The 18,188-nt window shown below is 36.0% G+C and overlaps 1 protein-coding gene across 2 annotated transcripts in view; it reads left to right on the top strand.

The window, feature by feature from the left end:
- The window catches only part of GLCCI1 (glucocorticoid induced 1), a 121,414-nt gene that overhangs the window by 80,647 nt on the left and 22,579 nt on the right, over positions 1 to 18,188 (top strand). The window contains exons 4-5 of one of the 2 annotated variants that reach the window (XM_060108106.1): positions 11,808 to 11,921; positions 16,381 to 16,533. In XM_060108106.1, coding sequence (XP_059964089.1) covers positions 11,808 to 11,921; positions 16,381 to 16,533 — 267 coding nt within the window. Of the gene's footprint in view, positions 1 to 11,804; positions 11,922 to 16,380; positions 16,534 to 18,188 lie in introns of both variants that reach the window. The other variant, XM_060108105.1, reaches the window with a different exon arrangement.

The following is an 18,188-nucleotide window of genomic DNA, read 5'->3' as shown; positions in this document are numbered from 1 at the left end:
TAAACATAAAAGACTAGTAGGTTTTCCATGTTATGTCCATGGTAGATATTAAATTTTAAATGATATATAACTGAGGCTGGAAAAATGAGTACATGGGTAAAGACTAAAAGTAAAAATAATAATAGTTATAAAAGATGACAGAATTGGAATCTGAGGAAATTATGAAAGCCAAAACTATTATTGAAATAGTAATATATTTTTTCAGTTATATGCTACTAAAGTTCAGTGTTTTTTTTAACAAACAACTTTTGACCTGCTTCCTTGTCTCGGCACCAAATTCAGCTGTATCACATCCATTCTTCCTGAGTCACATACATGCTTTTCCCCTCAGATAGTTTGCATCTGGATTTCTGATTTAAATGTCAGTGAAGCACCTGAATAGTCTGCTTCCACTCTTTTCCAAGCTTTTAAGACTACAATGTGAAAATTTTTCAAAGAAATACATAAGTAAATATATTTTAGCTACATTTAAGACAAGGAAAACTCCTGCAGACCATGAATAGAAGGGAAATCCTTAGTGATGAGTGGATGTTGATGTTATCTGACTCACAGAAATCTGGATCGTGTTGGCCAGGTTTCTGTGAGTTAAGCCAAATTTAAGAGACTACACATTTTAAGAGAGTCAAATATATCTTGCAAATGGGAGATTGGAGCTGGGCTGTCTGTATAAAGCAGGGAACTGGGACCATGTTTCCAGGCAGTAAAACTAGACCTGAAAAAACTCCACCTGACACTGTTGGTGTTCTTGTGGGCCAGACAAGCCTCTATACAAAAATGGAAATAGTAACCAAATATGTTGTGTGTGGATATGGCGTCTGGAATAGAGCTCTACCCATGCGGGAGCAAAGCCCCAATCTTCCTTACTTAAGACTTTTGCTCTGAAGCTATGCAACTCTGAAGCACTAGTCTGAGCAACCATGAAACAATATGGCAGTAAAGAGTTCACAAAATATAAAACTCCCACATACAGAGAACTTGCAAGTAAGTATTTTAGGGTATGTAAGGAAATCTATTGCCATAAGAGACAGCAGGTACATTAGAGTCATATCTGAGAAAATAAGAATAAGAACACAATCTCAAAAAAGAATTTAGAAATAAGAATGTAAAGAATTTCAAAGGAAACAGCTCACAATGAGAACAGAAGTAAATAAGAACAGGCAGAAAGAGAAAGGATCCTAAGTCTTATATGTAATAAAAGTTGGTGAAATTAAAAATAAATTGTTTGATGGCTTAAACTGACACAGCAGAAGAGAGAATTAGTGAATCAAAAGTCTCAACTGAGAAAGTCTGGATGAGCAAATCATCTAGAATATAGAATAAAAAGATAGAGGTTGACAGAATGGCCAGCATTAAAAAGTCTACAAACAGGGCTTCCCTGGTGGCGCAGTGGTTGAGAGTCCGCCTGCCGATGCAGGGGATATGGGTTCGTGCCCCGGTCCGGGAAGATCCCACATGACGTGGAGCAGCTGGGCCCGTGAGCCATGGCCACTGAGCCTGCGCATCCAGAGCCTGTGCTCCGCAACGGGAAAGGCCACAACAGTGAGAGGCCCGCGTACCAAAAAAAAAAAAAAAAAAAAGTCTACAAACAATAAATTCTGGAGAAGGTGTGGAGAAAAGGGAACCCTCCTGCACTGTTGGTGGGATTGTAAATTGGTGCAGCCACTATGGAAAACAATATGGAGGTTCCTTAAAAAACTAAAAATAGAATTACCATATGATCCAGCAATCCCACTCCTGGGCATATATCCAGAGAAAACTCTGATGCGAAAAGATACACGCACCCCAGTGTTCATAGCAGCACTATTTACGATAGCCAAAACATGGAAGCAACCTAAATGTCCATCAACAGATGAGTGGATAAAGATGTTGTATACATATATACAATGGAATACTACTCAATCATAAAAAAGAATGAAATAATGCCATTTACAGCAACATGGATGGACCTAGGGATATCATACTAAGTGAAGTAAGCCAGACAAATATCATATGATATCACTTATATGTGGCATCTAAAATATGATACAGATGAACTTATTTACAAAACAGAAACAGACTCACAGACATAGAAAACAAACTTATGGTTACCAAAGGAGAAAGAGAGCAGGGGAAGATAAACTAGGAGTTTGGGCTTAGCAGATACAAACTATTATACATAAAGTAGATAAGCAACAAGGACCTACTGTATAGTACAGGGAACTATATTCGATATCCTGTAATAAACCATAATGGAAAAGAATATGAAAAAGAATATATAGATATATAACTGAATCACTTTGCTATACACCAGAAACTAACACATTATAAATCAACTGTACTTCAATTTAAAAAATTAAAAATAATTTTTAAAAAGGTAGAGGTTGGGGGCTTCCCTGGTGGCACAGTGGTTGAGAGTCCGCCTGCCGATGCAGGGGACACGGGTTCGTGCCCCGGTCCGGGAGGATCCCGCGTGCCGCGGAGCGGCTGGGCCCGTGAGCCGTGGCCGCTGGGCCTGCGCGTCCGGAGCCTGTGCTCCACGGCGGGAGAGGCCACAGCAGTGAGAGGCCCGCGTACCGCAAAAAAAAAAAAAAAGATAGAGGTTGAAAATATGAAAGAGGAGTTAAGAAACAGGAAAATAGACTGAGTAAGGAGTTCCAGAAGGTAAGAATAGTAGGCATCAGGGAAGAGATATTTCTTAAAGGTTGAAAATATGCTAGATTTGGAGAGTGACGTGTCTTCATATTGAAAAAGCCCATCAATTCCATGAAGGATAAACAGGACAAAGAAAAAATTTCCACCCTAGGTAAACTGAGTTGTAGATCAAGGACACACACACACACACTTACTCATTCTTGCAATTAGAAGAAAGATTACCTACAAAAAAATGGGAAACAGATTATCAACACATTTGTCAGAAACTAACTGATACCAATATACAGTGAAGTTATGGGTTGTGTCCATGTTAAGGAAATGAATCCAAGTGAGACATCATTTTCTTTTATGAAAAGATTATTTTTCCTACTTTGAATTATGTTTACTGGAGGGATGTTAACCCAACCTTTATTTAGATTTAACAAACCAAACAAATGTTTAAGTGTACTTTTCCATTGGTTAGATATGTGGTTCCCTGTTTACATAACACAATTTAAAATTAATTTATAAAGCATAACTACAGTTTAAGAAGTCTGCTAAGCAAATGATAAGGATTTAATTAGTACTTATCATTTTTTTATTGTTGATGGTGCTTTTATTTTTAGTTTTTATTGGGGTATACTTGATTTTACAATGTTGTGTTAGTTTCTGCTGTACAGCAAAGTGAGTTAGTTATACATATGCATATATTCACTCTTTTTCAGATTCTTTTCCCATAAGTCATTACAGAGTATTTATCTATTTTATATAGTAGAGTGTATATGTCAATCCCAGTCTCCCCATTTATCTCTCCCTCCACCCTTCCCCCCTGCCACTGCTTTCTCCCCTGGTAACCATAAGTTTGTTTTCTACATCTGACTCTATTTCTGTTTTTATGGTACTTGATTTGTATACATTTAATAGAGGTAAAAGAGAAGACAGGTAAATTTTAACTATATATTTTAGCATACATCGTCAGCCTGTAGTGGCACTGCATTTGTTCATGGAATAGCATCAAATGCATAAGTCTGTATGCTCAATATTGTGTAAAAGCATCTAGAATTTCAAAAGAAAGAGTAGATACAATCTACTTTTTAAACAGCTTAATTACATATTAGGAAAATCAAGATAAGACTTTAAGGGATAATCACAAAAGGACTTTATATTAACTCCCACTATCCTTATTCAGTGAGAGAAGTTCATCTCTTGTGTATGGTGCAAAACCAGAAGCTCTTACACACCTATGATTCCTCCAAGTGAACGTGCTTTCCAATCTCTCGTAACAGTTAAAGCTTCCTACTTATTTCATGGTTGCAGCTACTCCTCCTCTTCTAGCTAGGGCCTACTGCAGATCAATGACTTCATGGGTGAAGGGATCCCGGAGGCTCCTTTTGTCTTTCTTGCTTACCTCTTTCCTAACTCCATAGCTACGATTTCTGACCCCTCTGGAGTTGGAGCTTGGGGGAGAGAGGGGAGAGGTAAGGGGAATAGAAATGTTCCTACTTGACTGGTACTGTTATCAGATGCCTGTCAATTAGCTGGGCTTGACAGATTTTTAAAACTGACCTTTTATAGAGTAATTTCATGGGTTCTTTGGACATCCCTTGTTGCTGCACATCTCTTACCTACACTTCTATCTTACTCTCTCCTTAGCCTCTAGAATTCTAGAAATAACATTCAGTTTCTCAGGTGCTGAGCTCTGTTTACCCTTCCAGGTGGTCCTCTTAAGTAGGACCTAAGACAACCCTCCACTATGACTCTCACTTTCAAATTTCCCAAATGGTTACTGGGAAGCTTGCACATTAAAAAAATCTGGTTAATATCTGGGAGTTTAGGCTGATTCTAAAGCAAAAGTAAATCTCCATCATCCTAGCTCAACATTTTCAGTATCTGGGGTGGAGTCAGATTCCAGTCCATCCGGTCTTCTTATCTGTGAGGAACAATCAGTCCTTCCAAGTTGTTCCATTAAAACTCCTTTCTCTTCATTTGAGGCAAAAAAGGAAGTATACCCTCTTGGATTTGATTTTTTCCTACTTATAACCTAATAAGTTAGCTTTTTACTATTCCATGGATGCTGTCAGAAGTCATGAGGCTCGTGGTTTAGAGACAATGGACTTTATTATTCACTGCACAGCAGGTATCAAGACTATCGAGTTTGCATTAGTTCCCCTGAACCCCAAGTCCAGTGGGGGTGATGGGGAGGGCCTAAATGGATGCCTACACATATAGTAGATCACGTTATAGAAGAGAAATAGAACTTGGAGAATCCACTGTTTTTATAGTAAGCAGTAAGTAAACCTACTCTTTATCCCAGAGGGTGACGTTCCCAGAGAGAATATAAATGATATTACTGTATTGTTGTTTTGACTTTATACTATTTCTGATTTTGATAAAGATAAGTTGCAAAAGGTGAGTTTTATTCTTAAGTCCTTCAGTGGATAAAAGGAAGAATCATGGATTGCTTCTTTATCTCACCAATAAGCCTTCTTCTCATTACTGGGATAGTTTTTCTCTAAGTGAAATGATTAGGGAAGTTCCTTGCTTCTGATCAAATAGTGATTAATAAATATTGTTGTGGTCTTCCTTTTTTAAGTAAGAAAAATAAAAGTTTCCTTATAGTTTTAGTAAGAGTATACATTCTGCCCTAATGAAAAAAAATTGTTTTATCATACTATACTAGGGGAAAATTGCAATAGTATTTTCTCTGGACCTAAAAAACAACAGTCTGAAGAATTTTATTTAGTTATGTGGTAAAGTCTTTTAAAAATACAAATATTTATCCAATAAATTCTGAGTCCATATTAAATTGAATTGTAAAGATGTTTTATAATATTTTCATTGTTTAAAACTGGATCCAATATGAACAATATTTAAGGTTATTAAACTGCTTATCAAAAAAGAAATATATCATTAAGTTAGTATGTAGTCAGTTAATTGCTTCATCAAATTTTTGTTCACCTTTATTGCAGTTTCACATCTTGCAATATCTCCAGCATTAAGAAAGGAAGTTACTTGGCGAAGTGGTTGAGATTATGAGCCAATACATAGTGACTGGTAGTTATTTGCGAACATTAACACAGTATTACTTTCAGCAGCCCTGTAGGTAATAGGAAGGGGTTACGAACTAAAGGCTAAAGGACTGGGTCTGCCATTTATTAGCTGTGTTACCCTGGGAAAGGTACTTTATTTTTCAAAGTGTTTCCTCATCTGTAAAACAGTTACAATATATCTGTGGAATCTAGTGAGTTTATGGACCAAGTGTTCTTTAAATGTTAGTCTGATATTGTTGTCAACATTCCTCTGTTGACAAATATGCCTTATTGGTAAATACATGTCTATATTAAAAACTATTTTATGTGTATAACAATTGTCCCAAAGCTAGCTATATTTGTGGGGATGGATCTGTGTAAATCTCTCTGTTACTGGGGTGGGGGCTTCTGTGAGTCTGCATGTGGGCAAGCATGTCTGTCTGTGGGCATGTGTAAAGGTGATGTGCATGCAGGTGACAACTCCCTGTGCATGTGTATGTGCTTACATATCTGTGTTCTTTATATATGCACGTTTGTGCATACGTATGCCTATGTTTGTGCATTTGGATATCAGAGGGCTGAATAAACAGCATTTATTTCATTAGGGTTTCATTAGAAAAACAGAAAAACAGCATGAATTATTCATATTTATATTAAACAAAAAGAAGTTTTAAATTTTTATTTTTAGTATTAGAGTAGGTAATGTTGCATTTTAAATTCCTTTGAACACTGTGAAAGGATATAATATGTAAAATTTGTTTTTAGACTGCAGAACCTTTCTTTTGAGACACTGATCTTTACAAAGCACTAAAGTTTGTCACATATTCTCTTTTTTTCATATAAAAGAGAATAACAGCTTGAGATTCATAACCTCTGAAACTAGATTTTCAGAAAAATTTGTTGGGTTAATATCTTTAGTAATTGTTTGGGGGACTTTTTTCTTAACAGTTCAACTGTTGTCATTTGTATGTTGTTCCCATTTGTATGTCTGTCTTCACTTTTTGTAAGATTTCTTTATCTCCTTACGAGTTATTAACTTGATCCTTTAGGCAATACAGAATAGTGATTAAGAGAGCAGACTCTGGAATTCCACTTCCTAAGTTCATATACTTGTTTTACCACTTAACTGTGTGGCTTTCAACAAGCTAACCTTCCTACCTCTCAGTTTCCTCACCTATAAAGTGGGGATAATAGTAGTACCTATCTCATATGTTTTTACTGAGAAATGAATGAGAGAATTCATATAAATGCAAGTGACAAAGTGCCATTCCTGGCGTTAATCGAGCTCTCTTCTCACTTTTTTGTTTCCTCTTTCAAAAGCCCCAGGATCCTGCTTCCCTTCCTACTGCAGCCACTTAGTCTGTTTAAGATGTCTCAGTTCCTTGGCCTACTATAGAATTCATTCTGAGAAATGTTACCCTCCCTCCCTTTCACTACCTGAGGCAAAAGTACTCAACCAGTCTTTTGAGGCTCGGAGTTTAGTTTTTTTCTGTTTTTATTATTAGTAGTAGTATTTATTCATTCATTCATTCATTTATGGCTGTGTTTGGTCTTTGTTGCTGCGCTCAGGCTTTCTCTAGTTGCGACGAGCAGCGGCTACTCTTTGTTGCGGTGCACGGGCTTCTCATTGCGGTGGCTTCTCCTGTTGCGGAGCATGGGCTCTAGGCGCACGGGCTTCAGTGGTTGCGGCACACGGGCTTCAGTAGTTGTGGTTCGTGGGCTCTAGAGCACAGGCTCAGTACTTGCGGTGCACGGGCTTAGTTGCTCCACGGCATGTGGGATCTTCCTGGACCAGGGCTCGAACCCGTGTCCCCTGCATTGGCAGGCAGATTCTTAACCACTGCCCTACCAGGGAAGCCCTTTTTTCCTGTTTTTAAATGTTAACAATAGTGGGGGAAACTAACCGGACAAAAATAGCAAATAAACAAGGGTGATGTTATCACATTTCCAAAAATTTACAGTGAAATGTGTTCTTAGTTCTCAGCTTTTCAGTGGGGCCAGTCTCTGATTTTACTTCATCTAATTCCACAAATATTTTAGTCATTTCTTTGTATTTATGCTAATTCTTCTTTCTACAATATTATTTCTTCTTTGTGACCCAGGCTTACTTAGTCCCTAACTTTTTCAAACTTTGGAGCCCACGTGCCTAGGAACCCTTTCATGTTTAAAGAATGCTCCTATCTCCTTCCCTCTTAATTTTTTTTCTTTAAGCTTCATTGAGATATAATTGACATATAGCAGTATATAAGTTTAAGGTATATACAACATAATTATTTGATATATGTATATATTATAAAGTTATTACTACGAGAAGGTTAGTTAACACATCCATCACCTCAACATTTTTATAATTTTTGTGTATGAGGAGTGAGAACTTTTAAGATCTGTTTTCATAGCAACTGTCAAATATACTATGCTTTACATTACATCCCCAGAATTTACTCATCTTATAACCAGACGCTTGTACCCTTTTAACCACCCTCACCCATTTTCTGCCCCCCACCAGACCCTGTTCTCTGGTTCTGTGAGTTGGTTTTGGTTTTTTCAGATTCTATATATGAGTGAGATCATACAGTATTTGGCTTTCTTTGTCTGACTTATTTCACTTAGTATAATACCCTCAAGGTCCATTCTTAATTTTTTCCTTAAGGTCACAGCATTGCTAATGAATATTTAGAAACACAAGTAAGATTCATCTATAGTTTAAGAAATCCAGTCAGTATAACTTAGGGTTCCCTTTGTAAAGGAAGGTTGTATGGGCATTTCACTGTAGTAACTAGGGTGGGTAGGCCCACTGAAGTGAGGACCAAGAGCTTTGTGTGATGCATTGGAACATAGGATTGATTAGAGAGGTTGTCTTAGGCAGAGGTTTGGAACTACGGCTGAGATGGGAGGGGTGTGTGAGTGTAGGGTGGAAATTACAACCCCCTCTGCCCCTTCCTCCCAGAGATACCTTTGTGTCTACTGTCTACTGGTACTGAACTTAGGGAGAAAAGACGGCTTTGGATGACCATGGGCTCTTGAGCATCAAAGGGAAAAGAGAAGGGAAATTCTAAGTAAAAGCTGTGGGAGGTGAGAATATTTGCAGTTGTTATATAGGTCAGCCCCTCTTCTGAATGTGGTATAAATAACACAGGAACCTCCTATATTCTGAAGCAAAGGAGGATTTATCTTTTTTTTTTTGTGGCACACGGGCCTCTCACTGTTGTGGCCTCTCCCGTTGCGGAGCACAGGCTCCGGACACGCAGGCTCAGCGGCCATGGCTCACGGGCCCAGCTGCTCCGTGGCATGTGGGATCTTCCCGGACCGGGGCACGACCCGTGTCCCCTGCATCGGCAGGCGAACTCTCAACCACTGCGCCACCAGGGAAGCCCTATATCTTGTTTTCATTTTACATGGTTCTTGAGTAAGAGTTGTAATGTTTTTAGTATATATATTTAGTAAGATGGGCTTCCTTTTTACTCTGATCTCTTCTAAGTTGTAAACAAAAGCAGAACTATGTTATAATTCAAAGATAAACAGTAATGTGTGGAAACTATAAGGTTGCATAGTTTAAGTTGATATTCCAAGCAAAGTAAGGTGTGTACCATTATGTATGCTTTTTGTTTTCAGGGGTTTGGTAAAGCTATTTAGAGCAAAAACTTTTCCGGCTTAATATGATATCTCAAAGGCCTTTAAAAAGAGTGATTAGGATTGATTAATTTTCAGATTATTTTTGTCTGTTTATTTTTAAAGATTATTTTTAAAAATTAAAAAGTACAAATTGCTTTGATTAATCTGTAAGCATTATGGGCTCTTCTCTGTAAGCTCTTGCCAGTTTTGAAAACCACTGAAACATCATTAATATTCAGAAAACACTTAATTTTATACCCCTACCCTAATTAAATAACTTGTACAATTTGAAATTCTATTTATTTTTATCATAGAGTATAACCTCTTGATTTATAATGATTACCTACTAATTTTGATTCCTTTTCTCATGAAAATTAATGTTCTCTAGAAGAAAACAATGTCATTTCAACAGAGAGCAAGGAACACAAATATTAACATAGATAATCTTATTTATATATCTTTGCAAGGAAATTGTATGGGATGTCCATAAGCTACAAAGAGTTTCAAAAAACTAGAGGATCTTATTTAAAAGAAAGGGTATAGATTATTCTTTTAGGTGCTTTATTTTCTTCCATGCTGCTTCTCTTCTGTTTGTAAGTTTTCCCAGCAACCTATATACATTTCCCCTTGACCATTAACATGCTTTAATAGCAACTATTTTGCTTTTCATTGCCATGATTATTCCAAATAAGCATTTTGTTAACATCTCTTTGAGGAAATCAATATATTTTACACAGTTTACTTTGTATTTGCACTTTGCTTAGTAGGTAACATAAAACTGAGCTCACTGTATATGTTCAAGGAGTACCTATTAATTGATTAATGTCATCTTTTCTACAAGGAAAGTAATACCAATATTAAGTAACTTCCCCCAAATTGCTACTGATTCCCTTTGAAAATGCTCAGGTATATTTTACTTCAGGTCTAGCACAGTTTAAGAAGATTATACAGCACCTAAAATATGTTAATAGTTTAATGAATTCCAAGCCATATTGTAGAAATGACTTTTCTCTTAAGCCTTAAGTCTGGGAGTTTTACTGTTCCATTTAGGAGAATACACTCCTAAGTTATATTTGTTTTGAAAAGTTGTGTCACCAAGTATCTGTCAATGGAGAAGTGGATAAAGAAGATGTGGTGCATACATTCAGCAGTGAGGAAGAAGGAAATCCTGCCATTTGTAAACAACATTGATGAACCTTGAGGGCATTATGCTAAGTGAAATAAGTCAGACAAAGAAAGACAAATACTGTATGGTATCACTTGTTTGTGGGATCTAAGAAAAGCTAAACTCATAGAAACTGAGAGTAGAGTGGTGGTTGCTAGACTGGAGGGTAAAGGGGAGTGGTCAAAGGGTACATACTTCCAATTATAAGATGAGTAATTTCTGGGGATCTGATGTACAGAATTTTGATTATAGTTAATAATACTGTATTATATATACTTGAAAGTTGCTAAGAGAGTAAATCTCAAATGTTCTCACCCCCAAAAAGAAATGGTAATTATGTAATGAGATGGAGGTATTAACTTACGCTACAGTGGCGTCATTTTGCAATATATAATAGCATCAAATCAACATGTTGTATAGGGACTTACCCGGTGGTGCAGTGGTTAAGAATCCGCCTGCCAGTGCAGGGGACACAGGTTCAATCCCTGGTCTGCAAAGATCCCACATGCAGCAGAGCAACTAAGCCTGTGCGCCACAACTACTGAGCCTGTGCTCTAAAGCCCGTGAGCCACAACTACTGAGCCCACATGCCACAACTACTGAAGCCTGTGCACCCTAGAGCCCATGTGCGGCAACAAGGGAAGCCACCGCAATGAAAGCCTGCGTGCACTGCAATGAAGAGTAGCCCCTGCTCGCTGCAGCTAGAGAAAGCCCGCCTGCAGCAATGAAGACCTAGTGCAGCCAAAAATAAATAAATAAGTTTATTTTTTTAAAAAATTGTACACCTTAAACTTACATAATGTTATATGTCATTTATGTTTCAATAAAGCTGGAAAATAAAGATTTTGTGACTAAGAGTAATATATTAGTAAGATATTAAATACTAACAAGTAACTAATGCTAAATGCCATACGATTTACACCATGGGATTTACAATTTTAAAGTGTTTAGTAATTGGTCTACCAGATCCATTTTGTTTATATAAGATGGGAACTTAAAAACTTAATGAGGTCCCTATATTAAGAGATTGGGTTTGACTTTAATAGGTATGTGAAATACTAGTTTTTCATCTTAGAAAAAGTGTTTAAAGGGGAAGATGTTTCTGGTGTTACAAAGGTAAAATATGAAATAATCTGGGGAAATTTAGTCTATGTATTTACCAACAATATTTAAATCGTATAAGTGAAGCATTTGTAGCATATATTTCTTATTTTCAACAGTTTTAATTATTAAAACTTGGAGAATAAATCATTGTAGTGAAATATTGTCTCTTCTTGAAATCTTTGATAAAAATTTTATTCTTTAACATCTAAAATTAAAGAAATAAATACTTAAAGCTTGGTATTCACTTCTGTTTTCTTCTTGCTTCTCCTCCCTTCTCCCCAAAGCAGATTGCCAAACTGAGGCAGCAACTACAACGTAGTAAGCAAAGCAGTCGGCACAGTAAGGAGAAGGATCGTCAGTCACCTCTCCATGGCAACCATATAGCAATCAATCACACTCAGGTAGGCTAACTTCTTGTCCAGATTGGAATAATTCCTTTTAAAGGGTTCATTATAAAGGAGAAACCATCATTTTAGGATTAAAACAAATTAATGTAAATCTCTAGCTCTGTTAAAATGTTTATTTTAAGAAGTTTTTGTTTTTGTTTTAGCCATATGTGTAATCTTTTAATAACAGACATAACAGAGTGTAGTGGTAACAAGGATGACTGTTACTGGCCTGGGCTGAAATCCTAGCTCATTCACTTACTAAGCAACTCTGGGCATTATCTTATTTAATCTTCCTCATAGTACCTTAACCCATCTCTCTCTGTGTCTCTTGATGTATTTTACCCCTATCTGACTTAGGAAGAAATTGACAATTCATTTTTTTGTCCTCCCACCCCCACCCCAAACATGTACTCACATACCCCATGGAACAAACTTCGGGAAATGCTATTCTAGACCAAATTTACTTACAAATGTTAATGTAAATTTTAGTAAATCAAATATAGTCATATAGCAGGAGAAACCCAAGTAGTGTGTCGAAAAAATCTCATTAGGGATTGTTTCACAAATGTAAGGATAATTCAACATTAGGAAATGTATTAGGTTAGTTCATTGCATCAGAAAGTCAAAGTAGATGCTGAATAACATAATAACACTTGATAAAAACTCAGTATCCATATGTGATAAAAGCTTATCCTAAAATAGGACACTTCCTAATGGGACTAACTGCAAATGTAGTTAGATCCTAACAATAAAATACTGGAAGTATTTCTGTTAAAATAAAAATGAAGTCATAGATGTCTGTAATTATTGATGTTATTTGCTAGTAGCTTAGAGGTTCTAGACAGAGCAGTAAGAAATGTTATCACTATGTGCCTACGATATTGTTGTATATTTAGAAAATCAAAGTGAATTTACTAGACTATTAAAAAACTAATGATAGGATGGCTAAAATGGAAGATATTGACAATACCAAGTGTTGATAAGGATGTGAAGCAACCAGAACAGCCACACATTGCTGGTGGCAACACAAAATGGTACAGCTACTTTCGAAAGAAGTTTGGCATTTTCTTAAGTTAAACATACACTGATCATATAGCCCAGGAATTCCACTCTTTGGTATCTGTCCACAAGAAATAAAAACATATGTCCAGACAGTGACTTCTATATCATTGTTCATGGCAGCAGTATCTATAAGAGTCAAAAAATGGAAACCAACAAATATCCATGAACTGGTGAATGGATAAACAACCCTTCATACATCCATATAGTGTAATACTATTCAGCAGTAAAAAGGAAGGAACTACTGGTACTTACAACAACATGGTTGAATCTCAAAAACATCATGGCAAGTGAAAGAAGTCAGAAGCAGAAGGCTACATACTATATGATTCATTACATTAAATCCTCAAAAAAGCAAAATGGTGCAAAGTATTAGGGGTGGGAATTGACTGTAGAAAAGCCCTAGAGAAATTTTTTGGATGATAGAAGTTTCTAAAATGTGATTATACTGATAATTGGATGACTATATATTTACAAAGCTCAATGAGCTACATACTTAAAATGGGAGGATTTTATTGTATGTCAGTTATACCTCATCAAAGCTGTAAAACAAACATGTAGTTGGCAAGCAAGCCTCAGACATTTCAAGAGAAAATTCACATATGCCTTACTTTTTCTTCTTAATCTGGTAGAATTATTATTCTTATTCTGTTTCTTTCAAGCACCTTTTCTATAAGAGCCCAATGCATTTATAATATATCTATTGACATATTGATTTAACAGAAAAAATTTATACACTTGTTCCCAATTTACATTGAATTTTTTGGCATTGTAGTTATGTTTAAAAATAATTATCTTTTGCTATACCTACTGAAATAGTTGTAGATGAAATATGAAGTCTAGAATGTGCTTTAATATACTCCAAGAACAAAAACAAGTGGATGTTTATATAATATAAAGTTAGAAAATGTTGATAAGTTTTGGAACTGGATGACGTGCACCTGAGTGTTCATTATACTATTCTGTTTAATTATGTTTATGATTATAATTTTTCACAATAAAAAGGAGAAAAACTGAGAACTTAATGATCAGATAAAATGTAAACATATAAAAATCAGTTGTTTCCTCCTGTACTAGTAAAGGTAAACTACTGTTTCCCTCTGCTTAGAACATTCCTGACACCAAATGTGTGAGATTTTTTTCCCATACCAACCAATTCTCTGACTCGCCAGACACCAACCAAGTGTCCTACAATTCAGTTATAACACTAACTACGTGGAGTTAGCACAGACCTCACAGGTGAAGGACCCCGCCCACAAAACTGCCCCTCTTCAGATGCCAGTTGAAAGGTCCAGATTGTCATTGTACTTTTGACCTACTGGCTATACAGAAGGGATTCCCACAGCCCCTTCTTCAGGTTCAGTAACTTGCTGTAACGGCTCAAAGAACTCAGGGAAACACATTTCCTTGATAATAAAGGATACATACAGATGAACAGCAGGATGAAGAGGTGCACAGGGCAAGGTCTGTAAGTAAGTCACGTGCAAGAGCTTCTGCTCGCATGGAGTTGGGGTGTGCCACCCTTCTGGTACATGGATGTGTGTTCACCAGGGATGTTTGGGGAGGCTTCATCACATAGGCATGATTAATTATTAATTCAGTCTCCAGCCCCTCTGCTCACCAGAGGATGAGGGGGATGGGGGTTGGACTGGAAGTTCCAAGCTTCTAATCATGGCTTCTTTCTAGTGACCAGCCCCCCCCCCCATTTGGAACCTATTCAGGAACCCACCAAGAGTCGCCTCATTAGAACAAAAAACTCTTGGTCCTATCTCCCAGGAAATTCCAAGGGATTTAGGAGCTATGTGTCAGGACTGGTGTCAAAAACCAAATATTGGAACAAAAGATGCTCCTAGTGCCTCTGTCTCTCAGGAAATTACAAGATTTTAGGAACTCTGTGTCAGGAACCAGGGGTAGAAACTAAGTACATATTTCTTATTATGTTACAACTAGCAATAACTTGTTAGTATATACATAATGAAAAATATAAAATGCCTAGGCTTAAAAGAAATATGCAAACTATAAGACTTTATTGAGGATATGAAATATAAAATAGAGACAAATGGGAAGTCATTCATGCATGGGAAGACTCAATAATTTTCAAATAGTAATTTGACCAAAATTAACATACAAATTGAGTTCCAATGGAAATGTAAAAGGAATTGTTTTATTACTTTAAAAGTTATTTTCAAAGGTAATACGGAAAAGTAATGCCAGTTAAAAAGAAAATTTGAAAAGGCTTTCCCTATAGGATACCAAAATGCAAAATGTAACTGCTATAAAGTTAGAGCAGTTAAAGTGGAGCTCTGTATAGGGATTATCAAGTAACAACTCAAGGAAATCAAATACAGAATCCATAAAGAAATGTTGGGGCAGTTTGATTACTATGTGGGAAAAAATACTACTTCATAACATACACAAAAAATAAATCATGGTAGGTTAAATATTTAAATATGAAAAACCATAAAAGTACTGAAAGATATTTCATACTAAAGTAAACAGTAAATGTATGACAAAGAGTTACAACTTTAATATGAAAAAAGCTCATGCATTAATAATGAGACAAAGGACATTCGTGGGCAGCAGTTTACAGATGGCAGGAGCACAGCACTGAGTGTGGGAAATATATTATTCATTTAATCAATGACTAGCTGTCTACCTCATTATGAATCATATATATCAACTTTAATCATTCAGAATAAGGTAGAGATCATATACTGTTCTTTTTTACCTTGTTCATCTTTATTTTTCTTATTTCCTTTCTGTTCTTTAAGTTCCTTGAGCATCAAAAGGCTTGTCTTACACTTTGTGGTACCTCCTGCAGGACAGCTATGAGAGGTGGTTAATTTTTGACAACTCCTCCAAAGGACTTTTGAAAGCAACCTTATAGTTGTTAAGTGAGTGTTACTGAACTTAACATGATATTGTTGCCACACTACTTAGTAATCCAAAAGCCTTTCTTAAATGGTTGATAAAATGGAAATGAAAAATACTATAAGGTAATTGTCACAGTGCAGGGAACAAATGTTTTAAACACATACACAAGCACAGAGCAGAGCTGAAGTGTCACGTGATACACTCAACTTACATGATTTCAACTATGCTTTTCCAGTAAAAAGAAAAAAAATTAAACAGTGTAGAGGACACTCGATTTCTGCCATTCTACTGGAAAAGTGTGTACAGTTTACAATCATACCTTTATACTTACATAAAGGATTACTTTGACTCTCTAATTTTTACCTTACTTCCTTACTTTGGAACCTAAACTGCTGTATGTGTATCTGAATTTATATTGTATTTGAAATTTCAAAATAACTCTGCTCATTGAGTTTCTCTTTTAAGATTTACCATGCTCTTTAGTTCTTGATTTCTTTGGCCACAAATAATTTGATAACACCTATCTTCTGTTTTGTAGGCTACTGGATCAAGATCAGTCCCTATGCCACTGTCAAATGTATCAGTGCCAAAATCATCTGTTTCACGTGTGCCCTGCAATGTAGAAGGAATAAGTCCCGAATTAGAAAAGGTATTCATTAAAGAAAATAACGGGAAAGAGGAAGTGTCCAAGGTAAGGTTACATGGGATGTTTGAATCACTTTTTTCTTTAATATTGTGGACTGTCTCAAAAGTCTTTTTTTGGGAGGGTTACAGCTTTATTAGATATAATTCACATACCATACAGTTTACCCATTTAAAGTGTACAAGTCAGTGGTTTTTACCATATTCACAGAGTTGTGCCACCAATGCTGCAGTCAACTTTACAGCTTTTTCATCACCCCAAAAAGAAACTCCATACCCTTTAGCAGTCATCTCTTATTTTCCTCCAATGAGGCAAGAACTAATCTACTTTCTCCATCTATGAATTGGCCTGTTCTAGACATTTCATATAAATGCAGTCATGCAATATATGGCCTTTGTAACAGGTGTTTTTCACTGAGCATAATGGTTTTAAGGTTCACCTACAGTGTAATATGTATCAGTACTTCATTCCTTTTTATTGCCAAATAATATTCAATCATACAGATTTTACTATCCAGTCATTAATTGATAAACATTTCCATTGTTTCTACTTTTTGGCTATTATGAGTAATGCTGCTATGAAGTTTATATACAAGTTTTTGTGTGAACATGATGTTTTCATTTCTGTTGAGTATATACCCATGAGTGGAATTGCTTGTATGGTAACTCTTTGTTTAACCTTTTGAGAAACTGCCAGACTACTTTCCAAAGTGGATGCACTGCACCATTTTACATCCCCACTGGCTGTGTATGAAGGTTCCAATTTCTCCATCTTGAGCAACACTTGTAATTATGTGTCTTTTTTATTGTAGCCATTCTAGTGAATGTGAAGTGGTATCTCATCATGGTGTTGACCATTTGTATATCTTCTTTGGAAAACTGTCTATTTAGATCCTTTGCCCATTTCAAAATTAGGTTGTCTTTTTACTATTGATTGGTAAAATGTCTCTATAAAGTTCTTACCTTCTAGATAAAAATCCCTTATTAGATATATGATTTGAAAATACCTCCCATTCTGCGGGTTGTCTTTTCACCTTTCATTTTCTTTTCGGTCATATCTAAAAGATTGCCTAATCTAAGGTCACAATGATTTATTCTTGTGTTTTCTTCTAAGAGTTTTATGGTTTTAGCTTTCTCTTATATTTAGGTCTCTGATCCATTTGAATTAATCAAAAATACTTTATAAATTACCTCTGTCCCAGAAAAGAAATCTGGACACTCCTGCATATGAACCTATATTTGACCACATTTTAAAGATATACTCAACAAAAGAAAACATCAAGTAGCATTTGGCTTAATTATCTATCTGATGGTTTTTTAGAACTAAAATATGATTTAACTTATGTCAAATGTGTATCTAATTCCTTCAAATAATGTGTAGATTTTAAAACTGATTTACAGTTCATCTCAAAATTCACACAGTTCAATTTTATATTTATAAAATTGAAAAAGAAACTTTTTCCAATTCTGAATATTGCTTAGCAGATATAAGCATTAATCACAGTTTATTGTATATGCTTCCAAATATGTGTATGTATGCTAATATATATTGAATCACTGTATGAAAGTACCATAATTTAAAAGTCCCCTACTGATGGGCATTTAGATTGTTTTCAGTTTTTTTTTTTTTTGCGGTATGCGGGCCTCTCACTGTTGTGGCCTCTCCCATTGCGGAGCACAGGCTCCGGACGCGCAGGCTCAGCG

This window comes from Mesoplodon densirostris, chromosome 9, assembly GCF_025265405.1.
Source record: "Mesoplodon densirostris isolate mMesDen1 chromosome 9, mMesDen1 primary haplotype, whole genome shotgun sequence".
Lineage (NCBI taxonomy): Eukaryota > Metazoa > Chordata > Mammalia > Artiodactyla > Ziphiidae > Mesoplodon > Mesoplodon densirostris.
The sequence above is the reverse complement of the archived record's forward strand: the minus strand, read 5'-3'. Positions and strand labels throughout refer to the sequence as shown.